A 25,749-nucleotide genomic window follows, 5' to 3' on the forward strand; every position below is an offset into this window, starting at 1 on the left:
CAACCTCAATTATTGGTTCAGTTTTTTGTGTTTTCTGAGAAACCTGAAAAAATGACTTGGGCAATTATTTTAGGAAGGTGACTAATATTGAATTAATACATCCTGAATGTATCACAATGGATAATGTCCATCGTTCCATTTTTCACCTAGTAAAGATCAAAATGGAGTCTTGCAACTTTAGAAATGCAAAGGTAATGCAATGTATTTTCAAAAAAAGAAAATAACAGTTCAGAAAGAATGGGCTAATTACTAAAGCAATTCCATTGCAGTTTTACTAATTGATCATTAATTATTTTTGGAGACCATCTTGGCAGACCATGCTTGTGTTAAGCACAATTGGTCATACTTGGGTGTTTTGTTCTTACACTAAAATGATGGCAAAAGTGCTCCTCTGGTTTCATTACGTATTATTCATGGTACATATACATTTGTGTACCACTTCAAGCAGAATTTACTATCTCTTGTTGATATTATAGAGTGTGCCTTGAAAATCTACACTAGACCCTATCAGAAATAGACGTGTTAAGGCGACTGAGAATGTTCCTCTCAGACTGTTTGGCTGGTGTTTGCTTACACGGCCGTGTGAATGGTAACACCCTGCTGCCTACACCAGTCTACTTAAAACATCTGGGGAAATACTAACCCCCATCACACACACAAACACACTCAAGACACACAAACTGATCCTCCAAATAGCTTGCCGGTTGCTGAGCTGGCAGACTTTTTTTTTTTTTCATGTTCTCTTTGACTATGAGGGGCAGCCATTTTGCCCCCTGGTGTATGAATCAGATTTATGATGTTCATTATGGTTGCCACTATTCCGCTCATGCAGGCAGGGCAGTAAAACACCACTATGAAGCGCCGGACGAGCCTTCTGCGCCGCGCACACATCTGCAGAACGCCTTTTTTTACGAGCTCCCGTGCCAGGCTTCCAGGACAGACTGTGATCTATCAACATTTATTCCCACCACAGCCAAGAACAGAGTGGGAAAGAGAGTCTCTGTGTGAGAGACTGAGCACGAGGAGAAAGAGAGAGTGAGAGGCCGAGAGGAAGATCGAGAGGACAAGCCAAAGCACTTTTTGTTTTGATTCTGGCTCATGAATTAGGGTTTTCACACACACAGCCAGACTCCCTCCACTGAATCCGTCCATACAGAACAAGATTATTATCTAGGCCTCCCGATGCAGTGTTCCTTTCCCCTGCCACTTATTGTACACATGTGAAAAAGCCAATAACTTGGCTAAAGCCCCGATTTTCCTTAAAGGAGACAGTGTGAGACCATAATCTTAAAGGGTTAATGAAAACTTTATCATCATTTAGTCATCTAAAACAGTATGACTTTAGTTATCCAAACCTGTATGACTTTGTGTAACACAAAGGAAGATGTCTTTTGAATGGTTTGTCTGAACAATTTAACTTAAAGGGGTCCAAAACAACACTGGACCCCAACGGCTTTCACTGTGTGCACAAAAAAAACAACTTTTTAAAATATATTTTTTAGGTTCCACATAAGTTTTAGAATGACATAAGGGTGAGTAAATGATGACAGAATTTTCATTTCAGGGTGACCTATCCCTTTAGGTAATTTTATAGCCAATGTGAGAACACAAGAAAAAGTGCTGGTGATGAAGAGAGTTAGCTAGACTCAATCTCAGCAGGAGAAGAGGAGGATGAGCAGAAGGAAGAAGAACAGTAAAGAAAGTAAATGAGAAGCAGATTATAGGCAGTTAGTGGCAGGAAGCATCAGTTTCCTCCCTCACTATAGCGTCGGACCCCCATTGAGAGGATGAAGGCCTGGAGTGTGTTTGTGTGTGTGTGTGTGCGGTTGTGTTTGTGTGTTTGCTTCCGTTTCATTGCGGTTCACTGCCATCCCCTCCTCATTGCTTCGTGGCAGTCTGTGGCGCTGTGATGGGGAGGGGGTGAAACTTGTCCCAAACATAAACCTTACCAGCTAAACATGAATATGGAATTCATTGGAATGAAATGGAAATGTACTTGTGGCAACATTTCTGCAAAATAATTTTACATTGCTTTTTACACTTTTTTGTGTGATGCAAAGTGAAATGTCTAGTGAGTGGCACCAAAAGCACTGTCAGTTTTATCTGAAATAGATGAACGTGAATCTGGCAACATTTTATTATATTGGTTGTTGTGTATATCGTGGCAGTTTAGAAATTAAATGTCTGGTGAGTGTCACTAAAAGTTTAATGCTCTATTGTGCTTGAAAATAACGTGCCAGCTTCACTAAACCCTACCCTAAACCTAACCAACAGAGTTAACAAAAGCAAAGGTGAGATAAAAATGACTTGGTTCTTTGAGCTCTTTTCTCATGACTTGTGTTTCACGGGACTCGAGCGCACCGCATCATAAGTGCAATGCTGTACCAGGTGAACTACTGAGAAAGCGTCAGAAAAGCCAGACATATTGAGCTAATTATGTGATGCAAACATCAAAATGTATTAGTTTGCTAATCATGCACTGTGGTAAAAGTGTTTTGAGATCATAAAATAGTATTGTACAAGAACCATGTGAAATTTCAGCTGGAACCTGCACTGAATTGCATGTATAGGTTTGTTTTTGGGATTTTACAAAATTTAGGTAGAGACACTTTTTTTCCAATAAACCTGGGTTGTAAATATGAGTTGCGTTTGTATTCTTTTCAGAGTCAGTTTTGATAATTGATATTTCAAAGTAATGGTTTAATAATTCTCAGGGCCCCATTAAGGACCTTTGTGGGTCCCTTCACCCACAACACTCCAGATGGCCCTGCTAGAATGAAACTTCCCAAAAATGAATGCGATGCATACATCTTTCCTTTCAGAGTTCACTTGACTTTTATCCTGTTACACGACACCCCGACCGTGCCCTCATATTCTCTCCTTTTGTTTCTCTCTCTGTCTTAAAATATCTTTCAGCAGCCCTGTGGTCAACACACTGTCACACATCCATAGACTATGTCTGCTTGCCTCACGCACTCTCTCTCTCTCTCTTTGAAGTGCCAGTGAGGTGTGTCGGAGCTCGTGGCCATTCTCCTTTTGGCATTCAACAAATTTGACATCAATCAGGTCACATGATCACTGAGCAGTACGTGACCCCTCCTTCCCATGGAGAGACATGTGTCTAAGAGCACTCACCTGTGCCATGAGCTAAACCCTCGGGTTATCTAGCCCACTTTTATATACTCCACATCTTCCTAATCCACTTTTATTGGCTGCTAAAATAAAAATATGGTGTTCATATCATTCTGAAATGTGTATCTGTGAAAGCTGTTGTCATCCTTTCAACTACAGTCATTTTAAGTCTATTCTGAGCCAAAGGCTGGATGTGGGCTGATGCATATCTAAATCACAACAGAGGAAATATCACGCAAAAGCTTGCATATCAAAAAGTGTTAAAGAAGAAACGAGTGATGCGCAGCATAATCCGACCTACATCCAGGACACTAGCTATGTGCTACATATACTATCATCAATAAGTTATACAATCTGTAAATTACTGGCATCTGTCCTTCTCATTCTGGTAAGAGCAGTGAGTTACTCAACAGTGAACATGAGAGTTGGCCAGATATAAGATATACAATAATATATTTAGGTTTAAGCATAAAGAAAAACAACAAAATCCATTTATTCAAGACGAGAAGTTAATATTATTGGAAAATAATACACAGATTTGTGGGTATGAATTTTGGAGTTTATGAATTTAATTCACAGTTCACACAGAGATATATGAAAGCTTTTGAGACAAAAGGGCATTTATCTGTAAAAATGTTTGTAATAAAATGCCTCACTTTCTTTTAGCCTTGTTCCTCTGACTATTTAATATTCCTTTTGTTTATTGTGCTCACTCACTTTCCTTTTGCACCCCAACAGCCTCCATCTGAAGCTTGTGTCACAAGTGGGATTGGATGCGATCCTTGTTGCCTTTATAAGGCATTCGGGAAGGCTCCCTCCGTCAGCTCATTAAAAACACAACATGTCCACACGCAACCATAACGCAGATCATCATCCTCCTTCAAACAGTCTTTACCTCAGGCAAGCCACGAGACAAGATGAAATGAGAAAATCCCCCAACCAAGAGAAAAAAGCCCAAAACAGTAATATAATCATAATGAGGCTGGTGGTTTATTTCCAAACAACTTTTTTCATCAGTTGATTCCCCTTGAAGATCTCGACTCTGTCAAATCATTAATAAAGCATCACGCCGTAAATAACCAAAAACACTCTCTACAGCTATGAGCCACGTCTTTCTTCCCTCTCATTTATCCAATATAGTCGTCTGTTTATTTCTGCCATGTGAAAATACTGTTCAAAACTCACCAGAGATAAAGATGAATAATGCAATTGTGTTTAATCATTTGCTGATAAAGTTAGTTAAGCTTTTGTCGTACATGCACACAAATACGAACATTAACACAAATACATCCTCACATACTTCATCAGCCAAACGAGAGCATTAAATCTAGAGGGTCTGGCTCTGTACCTTCTATAATCCTTTGTTTTGGACACTCAGTATCTCTCTCTCCAGTAGTGTTTTCTGCTATGCATAACCCTCATAATGGGATATACATACAGAAATCGCACACACATAGTTGGACAGAAATCGCACACACACACTCTCACACATCCGTAATCGTGCCTATACCTCTTGTGTTGGTTGCCATGTCCGCCACCTTCTGAAAGGCATCCAGAAAGGCCACTGCTGCTAGCACGGTGGTTCTGAAAAGCACAAAACCAATGGGATAAATTGATGACGTTGTCTTTTCTTAGCATTCAATAAAACCTTCTTCACATGACAGGTGCGGATGTGAGCCGGAGACTGAACTTACCGGAGTTGAGAGTGCAGCTTGGTGGCCTTGGCACTGAAGTCTTCCCAGACAGGATATGAACACTGCAAAATAACAAAGACACAAGGCGAGTTATGAGTGCGTCCTTTGTGTAAATATGCGTTCAATGTACAAGGCAGTAAATGTGTAATTTCTGTTTTTCAAGGTCAGTGCATTGTTCGTACATTAACATTCAAAAGTTCGGGGTCGGTAAGATTTTTTCATGTTTTTTTTTTAAAGAAATCTATTATGCTCAACAAGGCTGCAGGTATTTACACAAAATACAATAAGACAGTAATATTATAAAATATATATTTTAAAATGCAATCCATTCCTCTGATGGCAAAGCTGTATTTTTAGCATCATTACACCAGTCTTCAGTGTCACATGATCCTTCAGAAATAATTCTAATAATTATGTTGATCTCGTGCTCAAGAAACATTGTTATTGTTATTATAAGTTTTGAAAACAGTTGTGCTGCTTAATATTTTTTTGGAAAACTGTGATCATTTTTTCCCAGAATTCTTTGACAAATAGAGAGAACAGCCTTTATTTGAAATAAAACACCTTTTGTAACTTTATAAATGTCTTTATTGTCACTTTTGATCAATTTAATACGTCCTTGAATAAAAGTATTAATTTCATTCAAAACAAAAATTTCATTGTGGCATCCATAATCCTAATAGCAAATGTGTGAAAAAAATCAGTATGTGTAAAAATAAAGGTGAATATATTTAATGAAGTCTGTGTATGAATTGCAGAAGGACGTTAGATATAGATAAAACACTGTAGTCATGCGGGCCTTTACATATATAATGTGTGTGTATCTATATTATGGATATGATAATTTGCAAGGATGTGTTTTGTCCTGGGGCAGGAACAGGAGTGTCGCCTGATGATAAGGGGACGAGCCATGTACATCTCTGCCTAGTTGCCACGGAAACGCAGCAGACGAAGTATTCTGTGTGAAGTCTGCTTTACAACAGGCCACAGGCTAAATGCAATATCACAGTAACCGAGCAGAAACTAACAAGCATGTCGAATAGTACACACAATCTTGTGACTGTCATCCTGAGCTGTAATGGTGTTTTTCTCTCTTGAAATCACATCAGTAATGATCTTGCTTCAAAAACGGTCAAAATAGCCTTCTAGAACAGTATACTATGAAACTCTCTCCCACTATTTATATTATTAAGTCAATTTCGATTCTAACTGATTTTTTCTTATATTAAATTTCTTTCTTGAACTGTCTTCTTGAAATTAATTTTAATATAACAAGACAGCAAGATACATTTTGCAACATCACAATAACAAAACATGGTACATGGCATGGTTTTTGGGCATGATATAACTACTTAAAATGATAGAATTACTTAAAAAAGCGGTAACCTAAAAAATATGCTACCATTTAAATTAACTGTATTCAAATTAAAGGTGCAGTCTGTAAGAATGGCAGCTAGTGGTTGAAATAGGTACTGCAGTCCAAATTCAAAATATCGGAGATCGTGAAGCATCAGTTGCTTATATCGTTGTTGCCCCCGCCTCGACGCTCACACGGGTTGCCAGTTTGAGGACACGCAACAGGAACAAGCGCAATTGACAATGAAAGCCGAGGAGACTTACAAACACTGTAAGTTGATGAGTTGATTTATATGATTTATTTATATTTATGACTTTGTGAGATTTTTAGATGGATACCGAGGCATTTTAGGTTGGGCAGAATCTGCAATCTCTGACCCAGTTTGTTTGCTGGCTGCAATACGCTGTCTTTCCTGCCATCTGGCATCCCAGGGTGTCGAAATACTATTGGGTGAACTGGCAGTGGGCGAGATCACACAGACCAAAACAAAAACAGACATTCCAACACGGAACGCACATTTCAAAGTAAAATAACTGGCTGTAGAAGTGTTTCTCAGAGAAACGAGCATGTTTCCTAAATATCTGCAAACATATTGTGGTATTTTATGCTTTAGTAGAGTGAACAAGTTACATACAGCACCTAGCAACCTACCATTACCAGCAACCTAAATATGGTAGGTTACACCAACAAAACTAAATTTAGTGGAAAGACAAGGTAGAAATAGTTCTTTAAAGTAACAATTGAAGGTTACTTTTTACTGTGTTTTTACAGTGTGATTTCGGAGTGTCACGTGAACAGGAGTGTAGAATATAAGCATGTGAAATTTAGTTTTTTTTTATTTTATCTTGGTGTGTTTTTATTTTCATGGAGGACATTAACTCTCAAATTATTAGCAACATTTATGAAGTATCACCTTGTTACTTCAATGTTAAGCATGTTTTTGAGATATTAAACCCAAGAATCTTCTACTATTAATCAGCATGACTCATCAGCAAGTTAGTTTGTGATCTCACTATCATTGTTGCATCTCCACTTCCAGCTCTTTTGAAAGTATCTCCATAAACCGCCCCTGGCCACAGCTGTCTTTGTTAGCATCTTAAGACCGCTGAGTTCAGTTGGGATTTGAGCAGGGCAGATTCAGACCGCTGTGTGTGTCAAGGGGTGAAATTAGCCGCACTTCAGAGCATAGCTGGAGGTCAAGATTGTGCTCAGCAACTGGAAGAAGACCCCTCCCCTTCCTCATACACCCACACATTACCCAAATAACCCCTGTGCCATGTCTCACCTTGCCCCACAGTCAAAAAAGAGAGAACAATTTTAAGATAAAGAGAAAAGAGACTGACACATGAGGACTGGAGCAAAATAGCCTAGAGCACTGTTCAGAAGGGATTTGTTTCATACATGACATCTGGCTTACTATTCTTAATTCAGGACATTTGTCATTTCATCCACTGAATCGGGCAGAATCGGGATCTCTACTGTTAACTAGGTTTTACAAAATCTATCGCTCTTTATTAATTTAATTTATTTTTTAAAGTGCCCCTATTATGCTTTTTAAACATTACCTTTCATGTAGTGTGTTATACACACTTTGTGAATGTAAAAGGTGTGCAAAAGGTTTCAAAGATTAAAGTCCACAATAAATGGAGTTCTTGTCTCTCAAAAGAAAGTAGCGAATCTGAATTGCCTGAAACGAGCCATCAGTAATTCCAGTCTTCCTTCCTATAAAGACCTACGTCTACTTTGACCCGCTTTTAAAAGGGGCTTTCGCATCGGGTAGTTCTAGGAACTTAGTTCTAGGAACTAGCCACCAGGATGGTTCCCCGAGAACTAATGGTTCGCTTAGGAACATTTTCCTGGTTGCATTCTCATGGTCAGTTGGAACTCTGAAATGACATAAGCCGCGCTCGTTGTTGTGACCTTTATTTTGACGGCGCTGAGAACGCCAGCCAGAGCCTGAGCACATAGTGCTCGCATTCTCCGTGTTAATTAGTTTACGATCTGTCTAACAGTCCTGTCTAATACGTTATTAGATAGAACTGTTATACATAGAAAGTAGACAGTATATGAAAAGGTATTAGCGTATGCTGTGTGGTTGATGTCCAGTGTTGCTGACTGAGCTGAAATACATAATCATGATTGCTTGGTCCCCTCAAAGTTGTGTTGGATTTTCTCCTTAGCGTAAAGGATAAGAGGCCCATCTATCACTGTTTTCCATGTTTGTAGAGTTAGTTTGTGGAGTAGAGTATATAGGCTATAATCTGTGTGTGTACACAGCTTTTTTTTTTAAATGATGGGTACTGGTGTTATCTGTTCTATAACAAAAAAAAACAAAACAAAGTTCTGTGTTAGATTAAACTGAGAAGGGTCATAGCACTTGCATTTTGTTGTCCTACTGTTAGTTTAACTGCTTCTATTGTTCTAATTTGTAAGTCGCTTTGGATACAAGCGTCTGCTAAATGAATAAATGTAAATGTAATGGTGTTTAGCATTCGTTCGGCCAATCAGCGTACACTAACATCACTGGTAGTTTCCTATAGTGCTGGTTTAGACCCTACTCTGAAGTAGGAGCTAAATTAGTTCCTCCAAAAGGAGTTCCTAGAACTAAAATCATACCGGGTACTTCCACCAATAGTTCTAGGAACTATGAAAAGCTTCCTCCAGTGCGAAAGCCCCTAAACACTGTATTTGTAGCTGAGGCCTGAAAGAGTTTGGCTCATGTTGTCAAAATTTCAAGACGACACTGTTTTCTTTGCTGGGTAAGCAAATGCACTTTTCATGCACTACCAAGTATGAGGACTTGATATGGTAAAACTAACGTGTGCTACTGTTCATATCACTGTGTATACTAGTGCAGAGTAAGCCTCTGAATTCAGATATGGCCATTTTGGTTCCGACATGCACTGTAAGCGGTAGACATTTTTTAGCTTTAGTTACGGTAGGCTATGTGATGAAGGTGAAAATAAATGAAAAGTAGAGTTAATAAATAATATTCCACAATAGCAGATATTTCTATTCAGACAAGATAATATTTCTCTGAGGACCTCTGAATTAGCCCATAAAGTACTGGTTGTATGCACTAAGTCCCATGCGTATTAATGAATCTGTTGCGAAAAAAATTAGCAAAACAATTAAAAATGGAGTCTTCAAGCAGGGTGGATGATTTTGTTGTCCTCTCTCTTCTTACAAAAGAGGAAAAAAAGAGGAAATATTGGGTCCATCCAATAATGAGATTGCGTAGAGAGGAAGGAGAGTTCCACCTCCTTATCAAGGAGCTGTGGGATAATCCCGAGCGATTCAAAGTTTACTTCAGGATGTCAGTGGCTCAGTTTTATGCTTTGCTAGCGATACCAGAGCCACATATTAAAAAGAAGACCGCCAATTTCCATGAACCAATTGATCCTGAACAGTCCTGGATTTTGGTGTTCGCTTGTACGGTGGCTCTGAATTGTCAAAACACCTCTCAAAATGCTTGCTACGGATGCGAAAAATGCAGAAAATTGAATCCGATCCGAATTTTTTTATGACGGACGAAAGTTTCGGAGGCAGTGTGTAAACGTGATTGACACAACGTGAGGTTGTATTTATTTTTTGAATTTCGGACTCAGCGTGCAAGGACCTTTAGATTTGTATTTGTTTTAGAAGGGGATTAAAATAAAATGTCAAATCTTTCAAATGTGTCAAGCAAGAGAAAGAAAGAAAGAAAGAAAGAAAGAAAGAAAGAAAGAAAGAAAGAAAGAAAGAAAGAAATAACAGTACAGCGCAGAGGACAGTGGATGAGCGCAGAAGGGCCCAGTCACTGGTGACACTACAAAAGCGGCTGGTACGCTAACAAAGATTGTGACCGTCTCTCCTTTGATCCAGCATCTCGTCCTGCTTGTTTGATGTCTGCTAATTTGCTCTGAAATCTGAACACGTTACTCCAGAGGGGACCCCTGCACTGTTTGAAGTGCTCTAATCTGCAGCACGGGACAGAGGTTCATCATCTTCGGGGGCTTGTGGGAGAGTGATAAGGCACAAGACCCACCCCCCTCACCCATTTCCAGACATTAGCATATTCATAGGCTAATCCAATAGCAGGGCAGCACTGTGTCCAATTATGCAAATACTGTTAGCTGGCTCATTTTTACTAAAGTCATTTCAAATCTTTCTATCCCTGTCTTTATTCAGTCTCTTTCTGGACTTGCCAAGTGATCCACAAACAATTGGGTAAGTACCTCTCCCCACCATTTTAGATAAAACATGCTCAGATGAGCCCTGTAAAGGAAGCAGGCTATTTTCTGTTTTACCAAACCGAGTGGAAAAAAAAAACGGCACTAAAGGTGAATTTTAATAAGGCCAAAAAACAGCCAGAATTCTGGCAGATGATAAAAGCTAAAGCCATTTCATGCACTCCATAAGCAACAGCACAATATAGTGATACTACTAAATCTGCCAACATTACCACAGCAGGCAGCTGCTGGATTTGGGTCAATGACAATTAAGAGAAAAATCAAAAAATAAATAAATAAACCTGAATGCATGTGCCATGTACCTAACTGTATACAATTGAAAAATTTAAATTTTTGTCAAATAAGAGAAGTATGAATTGAATTTAAAGTATTTTGAACAATTTAACAAGGAATGCGTTTCCCAAAAGCACTGCAAGCTTAAGTAGATCGTAGAGCCATTGCCACCAACCAATGGTTTCTACAATCAACATAACTCACAATGCTTTTGAGAAATGTATCCCAGGTCCAGAGATACTTTAATTAAATCAACATGATTAAAAATCTCTGAGAATCATATGGTGTATCAACCGCAGACGCACACATGAACACATGTATTGATCAGCCACTGTTTACTCTCATTGGCCTTAAATACTCTCTGTCAGCCATTATCCCAGGTTCTGTTGTAGAGGTGTACAGGGCAAACAAACCATGTGCCTTGATAATGTGAGGAGGATTAAATTCAATTGATTATGATGATGGCGCTTGTAAAGGTCAGCGCAACTTGTTCAGAGAAATACTCCTTGCTCAATTTGAGCTCCATCATTGTCAATGATCCTTAAGCAAATGATTCCTAAACTTCAGAAGTACAGTATGTCTGCTATGTAATTCCTATAAAAGTGACATATGCAACTAAAAGAGGCAGTCTAGCTCCATAGATGTCTATGAAATCACCAGAGAAGACTGATTTTGCTGCTATTGATCTGGTTTAACAAAGGAAGCCCTCTCCGGCATTATTCTTGCTAATGGAATCCCACGAGGAGCCACTGTCTCAGATCTTAAAGACACATTCTGTCAAAGTTCAAATGACTCATTTTCATTTATGATCCTAAAATGAATAGCTCACTGCAGCTGCCTTCATTTCTCTTTTCTTCCCCACCGCTTTCGCTAGTGATTGCGGAAGACAAAGGCAGAGCTGCATTAGACTAATTCTATTTCTACAACTGAATCAATTCAAATGCTCAAACAAAGGACCGAGCCATTAAACAATAATGGATTTTTTATTTCATAATTCATACACTTATCTAGAGTATCACTTTTGCAACTGAATTCTGTTGTCAGCCTTTTCTTACTATGTCCAAGCTGAGGTATTAGTATAGTTGTACTGTATAGCCGCTTTTCCACCGTCGGGCCAAACCATTGTCTTTGCTTAACAGTTCCATTCCATACCGATCCGGGCCAGCCGGTACGGATATGGTTCCATTTCCACTGTAGGGCTGACAACCGCTGCTCTTTGGAATGTATTACAAAAGCTTCAGTCCTTGCATTGGTAACGCAAGATTATAAAACGGATAGTTCCGGTCCTTGATTCTGATTGGTTGAGCCGCGTTCGAAGCAGTTGTAAATTACTCAACAAACATACACCTGTGACACGCATTACATTAGTATTACTGCGCAACTGCCGTTTGTGATTCTTTGTTGCTGCATGTGTTGCTTGGCAACCTCTTTGGAACTACATTGCTTGGCAGAGGTTATAACGTTTTTTTATTGCTAGTGTTTATTTTATAAATTAAATAGTTCCTGACTCTCTGTGGTCATTAAAAATCCCAGGATGTCCTTCGAAAAAGAGTAGGGGTGTAACCCTGGCATCCTGGCCAAATTTGCCCCTTGGCCTCTGTCCATAATGGCCTCCTAATCATCCCCATATACTGACTGGCTTTATCGTTGTCCCCTCTCCACCAGTAAGCTGGTGTGTGGTGGGCGTTCTGGCGCAATATGTCTGCCGTCGCATCATCCAGGTGGATGCTGCACAGTGGTAGTGGTTGAGGAGATTCCCCCTTCCATGTAAAGCGCTTTGAGTACACAGAAAAGCGCTATATAAATGTAACGAATTATCAATTATTAATAAAGAGAATATTAAAATGAAAAATAAAATAAAAAATACGCTTAAAAAACGTATGAGCTCAATTGAGGTGGATACATTTTTTATGTATATGATGTAGGCCTATGATGTAGGATAAAAGAGCCATGGTGGCTTCCCAATTGCAGCAACTTAATTTTTTATTACAGATATATTTTGTCTCTTGAACACATGGGATGGAGACGATGCTTTATTTGCAAATATTTTATGCGAAATTCCAATTTTGCGCATAAGTTTAAATTTGCAACTTTAGATGGAAACATAGCTAATGACATCTTACAAAAGTGAGAAACTAAAGACTCTTGTTGAGGGCTTCAAAGTCTAAAAAGGCATAGTTCACATATTTTAGTAATAATCATAAATTAGGTATCATTTGAAAGCTTAAACACTCAAAGTTCATCTTGTGATATGGACATTGTGTTACCGTGGAAAGGGTACTTAAAATCTGTTTTGCGGGCTCAATTTTTGTGAAATCAACTTCAAAATTGGAACACAACTTAGTTAGACATGTGACTTTAATTGTCTAGCATTTTTAGAGTTAAAATTATTTTGTGCTTTTTTTTTAAAAGTGCTTTAACATCTGCAATAATCTGCTGAGTGGCTTCTATAGAAGAGGCCAACCTTAGGTCTGTATTTCAAAGCATTCACAAATTACAAAAAATACAGTTAACAGGTTAATTAAATCAGAGATTCATACTGGGAAGGCTCATATGACTAGTGTTGCTTTCCTCAACGAAAATTATGACGAAATATTGTCGTCAACGAGCCGTATTATCACCTGACGAAAACGAGACGAGACGAGATGTAAATGCTGGTCATGTGATGATGACTAAAATACATGTATAATGCAATATCGTTGACGAATAAAAACGAGACTAAATGTGGTTTACAAAATAAAAACTATGTAAAATGTCTCTTCATTTTCGTTGACCAAAACGAGACGAGACGAAATGTTATAACGTCACGACGAATGAGAGAGTTGTGTGAACGCATCTTTGTCGGGTTTAAATTCTGGTTTGCGATCTGGTCACCCGATTATCAGCGAATTTAACAATATTACTCCATTAGTTATTCTATTAAAATGTCTCATTGATATATTTGACACATTCATAATCATTACTTTTGCCGGTTCTTTGTGACAGCTGTATGTTATTGGCAGCGTCTCTGGTTACATGAACGCGTCACCGCATCAGCACCAGAACATGGAGATTTTATTTTAGAGAATAATCGCACAACCTATTCGATATTCTATAATTAAATAAACTAATCGAATATCCAAAAATCGTGACTCATCCCTGCATGGAATCTCTTGTTTCTTTTCCCAAATCTTCACTCACGTCTCACCCATTTTCTAAAGGGATTATAAACATTTCTTCATTGGTTCGCTTTTAATTAGGCCTATTATATTCGTATTCTTATCTGTGGTCAAGTAGAAAAACGCTGTAGGACAGATAGCCTACATTTGTACTTGCATGTCAAATTCTTTTTAACACAGTTTGTGCTTGTTATATTAGACATTGGGCGCGTCAAGTTTAGTTGTAAAGCGCGTTTCACACGCGCGGGTGATTTTTAGTTTCACTTTCTCTGGCAGCGCAATCTCAAACATAGCCTAAATATCTCGCCCTTGTGGAGGATAAAATTCGCTCTTCAGACCAATTTAGGCTACATCAAGTAGAAAACACGAAGATATCATAAAGAGATCGATGGTCTCTTTCCTGCTCGTGTCCCACATCCCTCTCAGAGCGCAGAGCGGTAGGCTATATCACGCGTCTTTGTGTGGAAATATAAAAGGAGTTTTTTTTTGTTTTTTTTTTAATAAAGCCCCAACCACCGCCGGTAGTTGGTCCATTACCGCGGTGGTAAAAAAAAAAAACTGCCACCGTCACAGCCCTAAATATACTAAATATAATAAGATAACCTTGACTGGGTTAATTGCATTACTAAAAAGAGACTAAAATACAATTTTCATTGACTAAAACTAGACTACAATGCCATCAGTTTTCGTCGACTAAAACTAGACTAAAATGTCATCAATTTTCGTTGACTAAAACTAGACTAAAATGTCATCAATTTTCGTTGACTAAAACTAGACTAAAATGTCATCAGTTTTCGTCGACTAAAACTTGACTAGACTAAAAAGAGTATGAACGTGACTAAAACTAATAAAAACTAAAATGACAGCTTGACACAAAGACTAGACTAAAACTAAAATTAAAACAGGCCGCCAAAAACAACACTACATATGACTGTAACAAGTGATCCATGAGGACTGGTCCCTGATCAGTAGTTCATTAAAAAGTTCTTAAGAGGGCCTCTGAAATCATTGTTAATGTTTTCATTAGCACTATGCGAGTTGTGGAGCTTAAATGTAGATGATGAATATTTAACTGTTCTATATTCAAGCATCTATAATACTGTTCCCCACTATCAATGTTAACGTTGTATTTTTAAAATTATCTCGCTGATACAAATGAATCTAACAGATTAATGTTACACTGCAAAGTTTGTATTAATAATGTTTATGGGGTTAAAAATTTACACAAAAAGATATGATATTAACAGAGTGCCATTTGTTATCATGTTTCTTAAAGACTCTTTGGAAAATCTTCAAGCTTGAATTACACTGGCAGACAAGCAGTTGTCAGATTAAATAGTGAGATTATATGTTTCATAAATTATGAGCAAAAAAGCTTACTTATTCTAACATACTAATACAAACAAATAATGGATGTTTTATTAGATATAGGGGTCTAAAAAGATGAGAAGATTTGCTCCATTTGATTTCTTTTTTCCTCAGCTATAACTAATGATGGGTCTGTGATAGAACCTCTGAGACTCTTGATATGCTCTTAATAAAACAATTCCTTCTCTCACCTCCTCCACTTCTACAACGAGCAGATAAAGGGATGAATGGGGGAATGGAGGAATGCACGTATTCGGAGAACAGACATCAAGGGGCTAGTGGAAGCCATGAAATGTGATTGGCTGTTCTGCTTCCGCTGGGCTTCTTTGAAGCGGCACTGATTGGCTTTGTGCCTTTGTGGGCAGAGGACAGAAAGTGGCAGTGTGTTCAAAGCACTCAATACAGTACACAAAAGTATTTGGTGCGAACGAACGAATGAATGAATGAACGAACGAATGAACGAACGAAAGATGGAAGAAAATCATCTCTATTTCTGACATTTACCACAGCCGCCTGAAGCCATGCTCTAATGAATAATGGAAATCACTTAACATGAGCGCTGTGCAAGCTCTTCTTTTCTCTCCCCGTCTCTCTTTCTCTAATATAAATGTGTCTTTTCTTGAACTGCTCATTTTCATTTCCCTTTCCTTCCAATTTGAATCCTTCTCTAATACGCAACCACCAGTAATTTCCATTCTTTTCAGTTTCCTGATAATAACAGAACATACCAACATAAGGATGAGAGCAGTTAGGCACAGACAGAGACTGATTTGAGTGTATATAAACATATATTTCCTATCTCTTTCTAAGACAACCCACCAACCCAACTCAAATATGTTCTTGTTTTCCTGCCTCAAGTTCAATAAGGGTACTTAGTCTGATTGAAAGCTATATGACAGAAACCACTCAGATATACTAGATGTTGTATATCCTGATGTATGTAATTCAAAAGGAAGGTTACTGTGATTGACTACCAGTCAGAGAAATGGTGCAACTTTAACGACAGGGTTGTCATCAAGCTGAAAGAACAGGTGCCCTTGTGCACAACAATATCTGTCTATAGCTCTGGTTAGAGCTAGTGAGAAACAAGTAAGTCTATGAAATTCACTTACTTTCCGTTAAAACTGATTTTTTAAACACCAAGGACCAACAAGTATGATGATCCTCTTGTAAAAAATAAAAGCTAGCCAAATATTTTTTAAATTTAACACACACACACACTATATATATATATATATATATATATATATACTTGTTGAAAACAGTAGTGCTGCTTAATATTTTGTGGAAACTGTGACACATGATATACAGTGCTGGTCAGAATTATTTGCCCCCTTGGTAAATAAATCTGCATTGTTTATCCTTTTGATATTTTATTTAAAAAAAACAAAAACAAAAAAAAACAAATCTTACCTTTTATTGAAGTAAAATAATTGAAAGTGGGGGGGAAATCACATTATGAAATAAATGTTTTTCTCCAAAACACATTGGGAACAATTATTTGCCCCCTTTTATTAAATACTTTTTGCATGTATGGCACTTTTTTCTATGGTCAGATGAAACAAAAAAATTAGCTTTTTTGGCAGCAAACACTTAATATGGGTTTGGTTCATACAGGGATAAAAAAGTACCCCATGCGTAAAATGAAATACTCTGCTGTATCTTTAATGCTGTGGGCCTAATTTTCTGCCAGAGGTCCTGGACATCTTGTTCAGATACATGGCATCATGGATTCTATCAAATACCAACACAACAGATAAAAAATCAAAACCTGACAGCCTGTGCTAGAAATCTTATAACGGGCCATGTTTGGATCTTCCAACAGGACAGTGATCCAAAAACAAACATCAAAATCAAAACAGAAATGGGTCACTGAGCACAAAACCAAGCATCTGTAATGGCCATCCCAGTCCTTGACCTGAACCCTATAGAAAATGAGTGGGCTGAACTGAAGAGAAAAAGCGCCAACATGGATCTGGGAATCTGAAGGATCTGGAGAGATTCTGTGTGGAGGAATGATCTCTGATCTCTTGTCAGGTGTTCTCCAAACTCATCAGGCATTATAGGAGAAAACTCAGAGCTGTTATCTTGGAAAAAGGAGGTTACAAAACGTATTTAATAAAAGGGGGCAAATAATTGTTCCCAATGTGTTTTGGAGAAAAACATTTATTTCATAATGTGATTTTCCCCCCACTTTCAATTCTTTTTCTTTACATTATACTTTACATTTTATTTTTTACAGCCATCTTTGATCATATTTACCAAGAGGGCAAATAATTCTGACCAGCACTATATATATATATATATATATATAATTCATTAGGGCATGGCTTCAGGCGGCTGTGGTAAATGTCAGAAATAGAGATGATTAGCTAGCCAAATATTTTTTAAATTTAACACACACACACTATATATATATATATATACATACATGTTGAAAACAGTAGTGCTGCTTAATATTTTGTGGAAACTGTGACACATGATATACAGTGCTGGTCAGAATTATTTGCCCCCTTGGTAAATAAATCTGCATTGTTTATCCTTTTGATATTTTATTTTAAAAAAAAAACCCAAAAAACCCAAATCTTACCTTTTATTGAAGTAAAATAATTGAAAGTGGGGGGGAAATCACATTATGAAATAAATGTTTTTCTCCAAAACACATTGGGAACAATTATTTGCCCCCTTTTATTAAATACTTTTTGCATGTATGGCACTTTTTTCTATCTTTCCATCTTTTCTATCTTTTCTATCTTCCATCTTTCGTTCGTTCGTTCATTCATCCATTCATTCATTTGTTCGTTCGTTGTATAATTGTATATGTACACTCACCTAAAGGATTATTAGGAACACCTGTTCAATTTCTCATTAATGCAATTATCTAATCAACCAATCACATGGCAGTTGCTTCAATGCATTTAGGGGTGTGGTCCTGGTCAAGACAATCTCCTGAACTCCAAACTGAATGTCAGAATGGGAAAGAAAGGTGATTTAAGCAATTTTGAGCGTGGCATGGTTGTTGGTGCCAGACGGGCCGGTCTGAGTATTTCACAATCTGCTCAGTTACTGGGATTTTCACGCACAACCATTTCTAGGGTTTACAAAGAAAGGTGTGAAAAGGGAAAAACATCCAGTATGCGGCAGTCCTGTGGGCGAAAATAACTTGTTGATGCTAGAGGTCAGAGGAGAATGGGCCGACTGATTCAAGCTGATAGAAGAGCAACTTTGACTGAAATAACCACTCGTTACAACCGAGGTATGCAGCAAAGCATTTGTGAAGCCACAACACGCACAACCTTGAGGCGGATGGGCTACAACAGCAGAAGACCCCACCGGGTACCACTCATCTCCACTACAAATAGGAAAAAGAGGCTACAATTTGCACGAGCTCACCAAATTTGGACAGTTGAAGACTGGAAAAATGTTGCCTGGTCTGATGAGTCTCGATTTCTGTTGAGACATTCAGATGGTAGAGTCAGAATTTGGCGTAAACAGAATGAGAACATGGATCCATCATGCCTTGTTACCACTGTGCAGGCTGGTGGTGGTGGTGTAATGGTGTGGGGGATGTTTTCTTGGCACACTTTAGGCCCCTTAGTGCCAATTGGGCATTGTTTAAATGCCACGGCCTACCTGAGCATTGTTTCTGACCATGTCCATCCCTTTATGACCACCATGTACCCATCCTCTGATGGCTACTTCCAGCAGGATAATGCACCAAGTGTCACCAATGTCACAAAGCTTGAATCATTTTAAATTGGTTTCTTGAACATGACAATGAGTTCACTGTACTAAAATGGCCCCCACAGTCACCAGATCTCAACCCAATAGAGCATCTTTGGGATGTGGTGGAACGGGAGCTTCGTGCCCTGGATGTGCATCCCACAAATCTCCATCAACTGCAAAATGCTATCCTATCAATATGGGCCAACATTTCTAAAGAATGCTTTCAGCACCTTGTTGAATCAATGCCACGTAGAATTAAGGCAGTTCTGAAGGCGACAGGGGGTCAAACACAGTATTAGTATGGTGTTCCTAATAATCCTTTAGGTGAGTGTATATACTACCAGTCAAAAATGTGTAATAATTAAGATTTTATTAATGCTTTTTTTTTTTTTTTTTTTTAAGAAGTCTCTTATGCTCACCAAGGCTTTTTTCATTATTATCTTACCTACCCCAAACTTTGGAATGTCATGGTTTCCACAAAATATTTTCAACATTGATAATAATAAGAAATGTTTCTTGATCATTCACATTCACAGACCTCCAAGAACCATTGCGGATCTCTGGGGATCCTTGAACCCTGTTTCTGTTCAGAGCCATTTAAATATATTTATAATGTCAAGAATGGGTCTAAAGAGCAGTCTGGGTATATGTGCCTCTCCTGTCCCTTAATTGCCACTGCATTTAAAACCCTCTGTTAACACCCCTGATCCTTTGCCATTAGGCTGCACCATGTGTGAAAGATAGAGCTTTAAAATGAAATGCAGTTTGATACATATTCAGCTGCAGGATCAGCTGAGCTTAAAAGGCAACCCAGATGGGGCTCAAACCCACAATCCTCAGCTCTAAAATCTGATGCCCTACCAAGAGGCCACTGGGCTCATATAACAGTATTCCCAACATCAAAGATCCCCGCTTTGAACCTGAGTAGTAAAATGTTCATTTGACACATATTTCAGTGCTTACCCATAATCATCACTCTTTGGGAGATTTTCCTCATGTCAGCAGACATAAGAGATGAGATGAGTTTGACAGTCCAAACAAAGACGCACTGAGTATTCCTGGGAAATTGCCAAGAACACTCCTCCATCCAAAACAAGTTGATTCATCTTTAACAAGCTTAACAAGGGGACAGTGAAAACACATTTTCGTTTAGATGGCGCAAACCTGTTATCTCAGGGCTTTCCCATTAAAAAATAAACAGTGAGTGGACATGAGTTGAGTGGTCGTGAGGATTCTCAGCCTCATTGTTTGAATAAAGCAGTAAAGGCCAGTTCACACCCAGAATGATAACTATAATGATAACTATATTAGCATACACCAAAGCATGATAACGTTCTGTCTATTACAAGCATACTGCAGTTATGTCATCTGCAGGTTTAAATGCGCAAGCTTGTTAAAGTCTGGTGGATTCTGATTGCCTGTCAGTGTTTTATCATTCATCAGCAGGAAAAATCACTGATTCCAACAATATTGTTCCTTGTCATTGTTATAGTTGTGGTGTTGACTTCCCTGTTTATTCATAGTTATAGTTACCATTATAGTTATCACCTTTGGTGTGAATGGGTCTTAATACAGACAAATAGTTTTTGTCTGTCATACTCACTCATACTGAACTGCTCTGCAAAAGTGAATAAGACAATGATGTTGGTTAACCTAAATTTGGTTATCAGTAAGCCACATTTACAGCTGTGTCTTCAACTAGGGCACTTCTGGCAGTGTGGACTCTCTAGTTTGTTTTATTTGTCCACTAATAATGTCCAACACATGCATCACAGGAGCTTTGTGTTTCTTTTTTCACATTTATTTCTGAAAGTAAATCATTGAAATTCCCACTGCAGTGCCATTTCTGCCACATCTCAAATTCTATTAGCATTCTGTTGTAGAAATGACAGTGGTGAAAATTATATTTTATTTTTTTATTTTTTTGAATAAGAGGGCTAGCTATTTTCATAGCTAGCACCCTATGTCTCTTAAATACACATTCAATTATACTTAAATTAAATTTACATGAAATGTTCACATTTTTGTACAATTTGACAAAATTTGGCTCAACAAAACATTTCTGCTGTGAAAAGTGAAACGTACATTTATATTTTTTTTATCACGCATCACGTCACATTTCATCTCAAGTATTTTCCTTACTGACAATTAATACAAAGTGATAATTCATATTTTTATGATGAGTTTTCATATTTTAAAATTGAAAGTTTGGCTCTGGAACAACAGTAAGAACAGAGCCAACTTGGTTTTAATGTAATATTCTAAAACTAAAAGAAAAGATCGAAATCAAATCTAAAAGTAAATTTAGTTTCGTTTTATTTACATTTAAATGTAGTTTTACTAAAAATCAACCCCTGGAATTTAAAAGTGCCAGAAGCCAAAGAAACAGCCCTTTATACCATGATTTCAGGTCCATTTCCAGGCAAACATTCAAAGGATTACTGAAGGCATAGTTCAGATTCAGTAGCCGGGCAGAATGAGATCTAGACCAAGTGTGTGAGTCTATATGAGCGTCTCTACTCTAGGCTGGTATGCACAACTCTGTGTGAGGCACGCGAATGTAAACAGCAGTGATATACAACAGGTCCAGCTGGCAAACAGACAACTGTGTGCTTGTGTCATCATCACGTATAATGCTGGTGTCCCTCTCGCTTGCTTAGGGCCCTTTCACCTAAAGAAGGGGGGTAAGAATGTGGGTCTAAATATGACAGCCCTCTCCACTCCTCAACCCCTTCCTTCTCATTTCTCCATCCCCCTCCCTTCAAATCCGATCATCCTCCCCCCATGATCCAGAGCCATACTCATCATAACAACCCTTTTACAACAATGTCACCCCAAGAGCCAGACACAAAAACACACATGTACAGCTCTGCATCAAAATCAAACTGATGCTGATTTTAAATTAGAAACAACATTCACATTCCTAAAAGAGCCTTGTATGGTATATTATTCCTTTCTGTTCCTATTTGACAGGAAACAGTAATCATTCACATGAGTGACATTTTCTCCACATGCTAGTTTCCTGCAGATCTTCTGGGTGAAGAAGAGCACTAGTAGAACAGTGAGCTGAATCTATACTTCACTGATTCAGGTGGGGAATTGGGGCCTCTTATTTATTCCAGTGCTGTCAGGACCTCAGAGATGAAACAAAGAAGATCCAGCTGACATTCTGGTGATGAGACACATATGACAAGTGAGCAGGGATAGCCACAGGCTGCCCACAACCCACTAACAAAGACACGCAAAGGCAGAAGCAGAGAGAAGACAGTGGTAGATTTTCCAAATCTTGGCTCTTGAACAGTAACTTCATTCTTGTTTCATTACTCAATGAAATGTCTGCACTTTCTTTGAGTAACCAACATAAAATTCTTCAACTTTAACAACTCCGCTACAGTACTGCTTTTGCCCATCTCAAAATAGCAACATGAGAGACTGGCGAGGACAAACAGCATGTCTGCATTGGATCCACACGGCAACAAGGTCCAATCACAGAGCGAGCTTGAGCGAGACCAGGCACAGCGCAGCATCTGAATCAACCTACATCTTAAAGGTGAAGCCTGGATCTGGATCTTTAGCACTTGTTCACTACTGAACTGTGCCAGACACCGAAATGAGGGGCTCTGAGGCAAACATCATCGACCCACTGTACCAATGCCGCTGTCTGCTCAATAGATAGACATATAGACAGACAGGCACGTTGGCATGATAGCTGACCCATATTTTGCAATCCCCCATTTAACAGCATGGAAGCAAATGGGACCATGAGCATGCTGGTGAAGTAAGAGTTAAATTATGAATGAGAAGAGAATATCTGTGTAAGAAGAGCAGAGATCAGATGCGGATGGGGTGGGTGTGCTGTTTAAAGCTGTTAGATCTAAAGAAAATCACGTATTTTTGTCAATACAGTAAAACACTGTGAAATTAACAAGCAGGTTGAAAGCGTCTCAAGAGAGAAGTCATGTGGTCGATATTGGGTCTCATCGGCTGTGTTATTGCCAGAACGTCAGAATATAGGTTATTGCGTGGAAACGAGTCCCCCAAAACCGGTCAGCATACATTCAGAACGATTGTGTGTGCTTTTCACGCTGTGGTTAAAATATGAACCCCGACAGAAGATCGATACGGTGCTTTCACGCGAGCGCGGTGGCTCTTTTACGCTACTAGACCCAATGATATGACGGAAGGCAAGACGCAACATATCTCACGGTGTGTGACACGGAATGGCGCGCGGCCACATATGCTTAATCAGCAGCAGTTGAGTCTGTTTCCCATTGTGTGAGTGAAACCCCCTCCATTTCCTCTCTACATCAGCCGAACCGGCATTAGGGAAAAATGTATCGAGCTGAACGATACACAACATGCCTGTATACGTATGTAAACTATGCGTGCGTGCGTGTATGTCTGCATCTATCTATCTATCTATCTATCTATCTATCTATCTATCTATCTATCTATCTATCTATCTATATGTCTTCTTTAAGGATAGTGCATGTCATACAGTAGTTCCCCCTGTCATTTTGGTCTAACATAAATAGGCGATTGTATATTGCATTATGGTTATTTGCTCAAAGTCACTTTCGTGATAACAGGTTTCAGATTTTCACCATCTGCATGCTGGTCACGCTCATGAAGAATTTACGGTTTCATGCGTTTAAAGCGTCGTGTCAAACCTCTCACCTTCATATCATTGACAATCGCCTGGAATAATCCACCAAGAGCCCCGCACTCCTTCTCCACAGACTCCACGTTTATATTATCCATCTTCAGCGAATAGGCTACAGAGCAAAAAAAAAAAAAAATTCCTGGTGTTGAATTACTTCCACAATATCCCGAAGAGACGCGTCTTGAGAGCTAAAAGCAGGAGAGTGTTTGTCGGTGAGAGCTAGATTTCAGCAGAAGCTGTCGGTTTTGCTGCCCAGAGGATTGAGGCAGATGATGGGGAGAGACGAGAGAGATGTGGGGTTAACTCTCTCTCTCCTCGGCTCCGGATCTACTCTCCGCGGTTGGAGGAGGTTAGGCTCGTGGATGGCCCCGTAATAGTCACGGTCATCTTCGGACAACGAGGCTTAATCGAGCTGAATGGATGTGAGAAGCGGAGAGTGTGTGTGGAGCGGTGCATCGGTGCGCCACCCGCCCGGCTGAGACTGGTGAGTGAGTGAGTGAGGGAACTGAGCAGCAGCGGCGCAGCGCGGCAGGGCCAGTAACTCGATCTATGCGAATCGTATTGGGCAGAACAGTTTCTCTTGTCACATGGAGGCCGAAGGGAGGAGAGATGGGACACAACATACAGACCAAAGCGTGTCATTCCTTCTGTACAGTCTGAATATGAAACTCTGAAAGACAGACATTTCCAAAGGATTGGGCTATACTACAGGCCTAAATATGCTATTAAAATTCTGGAAGATAATGAATTATTAATAATGTCTAATTAGGCTATATACAATTATTATATATTAAATATTTCACGTAATAATAATAATTATTATTATTCATCCTGTCATGTTGCATATTGTGTGAATATTAGATCCAGTTGAGTATGACAGATCAGTGATTAGCTATTAAAGGGGCAGTTAGTTCAATGTTGCTAGCCACAAAGTTTTGGTAATCATTGACTTCCATAATATGGAAAACTTCTTTTATATTCCACCGAAGAAAGAATGAAATACAGGTTTGAAACAACATGAGGGTGAGTAAATCATGACAGAACTTCCATTTTTTAGTGAACTATCCCTTAAATGAAAACCATCTCAGTTTGGACATAAAGGGTGGGATTAAATCTGCATATTCAGTGACTTCATTAATGCCCTGATAAATGATAATGAAGCTGAAGTAAGATTTAATGATTATGTCTTAATGCTGTAATAAAAAAACAAAACAATCATCTCGTTCTCTTGTCACAGTGGAAAGGGGAGGATGAAGCACTCTCGCAAAGGTTCAAAAGCAAGGTCACAGCGAGTAGCCTTTGCCTCCAAAACCGGGTGTCATATTTACAGAAATACCAGGTTAAGGGCCTCTTAACACCTTTGGGAATTTTCTCACGTTACACCTCTGATCTGCTCTGCTGTTTGCTAGAAATAAGTCACTGTTCATGGCCTGCTAATGCGTATTGGCTATACGGACAGAAAGATATAATCAGTTCTGTATATTGACTGTCTGTTTATTGCCACTTTGCATTATTGTAAGTCACTTTAGTCAGAAAAGATCTGCCTGGACAAATGTAAATGTCCCTCACTCTAAAACTTTTTCTCTTTTGCACTCTCTCACCCAGTGTCTGCTGATCTTCACTGTCTGTGCCTATAACAAGGTTCCCCTCCATTTCATACATTACTCAGCAAGACAGCTAGACTGCCTGCATCAGCATCAAATTGTCCTGCCAACAACCATGCCAAACCACCTGCTTCAACCATCCTTCATCCGCAGTTATTACAATGCATATATTACCATATCTTCCACATTTCCTTTCATATTTTTTAAGAAAGTTTTGAAGTGTTTAGAATTTAGTATCTTCACATTCACATATCTGAGATCTACTGTCCACAAACACGTACTTGGCACCAGATGATGTTCAGGGATTCAGCAGTGCTGCTGTGGTTGTTGGAACTTGTTTTATATGCAAGTTAGCAATGATGCAAATCTCCAGAGATCTACAGAGTGTGAATTAGAATTTTACCTGAGAGAAAAGGAGATTACAGTTGGTGAAAATAATGACCTCTATTTTAAAATATTGATAATTGTCCATAGCACTACATTGCATAATATTTTACCTTCTGCTGCACCCAGCACATACAGATGCATTCCAATCCCAACTG

The 25,749-nt window shown here is 38.8% G+C and overlaps 1 protein-coding gene across 8 annotated transcripts in view; it reads right to left on the minus strand.

Moving 5' to 3' along the window:
* mtss1lb (MTSS I-BAR domain containing 2b) overlaps positions 1-24,161 on the minus strand; it is a 69,698-nt gene extending 45,537 nt beyond the window's left edge. For 7 of the 8 annotated variants that reach the window (XM_084108558.1, XM_084108560.1, XM_084108556.1 and 4 more), the window contains exons 1-3: positions 23,618-24,156; positions 4,827-4,888; positions 4,643-4,716 (exon numbers count right to left, since the gene is read on the minus strand). In XM_084108558.1, the coding sequence (XP_083964684.1) occupies positions 4,643-4,716; positions 4,827-4,888; positions 23,618-23,701 (220 nt within the window). In that variant the 5' untranslated portion in view covers positions 23,702-24,156. Of the gene's footprint in view, positions 1-4,642; positions 4,717-4,826; positions 4,889-23,617 lie in introns of all 8 variants that reach the window. The other variant, XM_084108561.1, reaches the window with a different exon arrangement.
* Between the last annotated feature and the right edge of the window lie 1,588 nt (positions 24,162-25,749).

This window comes from Abramis brama (genome assembly GCF_963993115.1).
Source record: "Abramis brama genome assembly, chromosome: 3".
NCBI classification, from domain to species: domain Eukaryota; kingdom Metazoa; phylum Chordata; class Actinopteri; order Cypriniformes; family Leuciscidae; genus Abramis; species Abramis brama.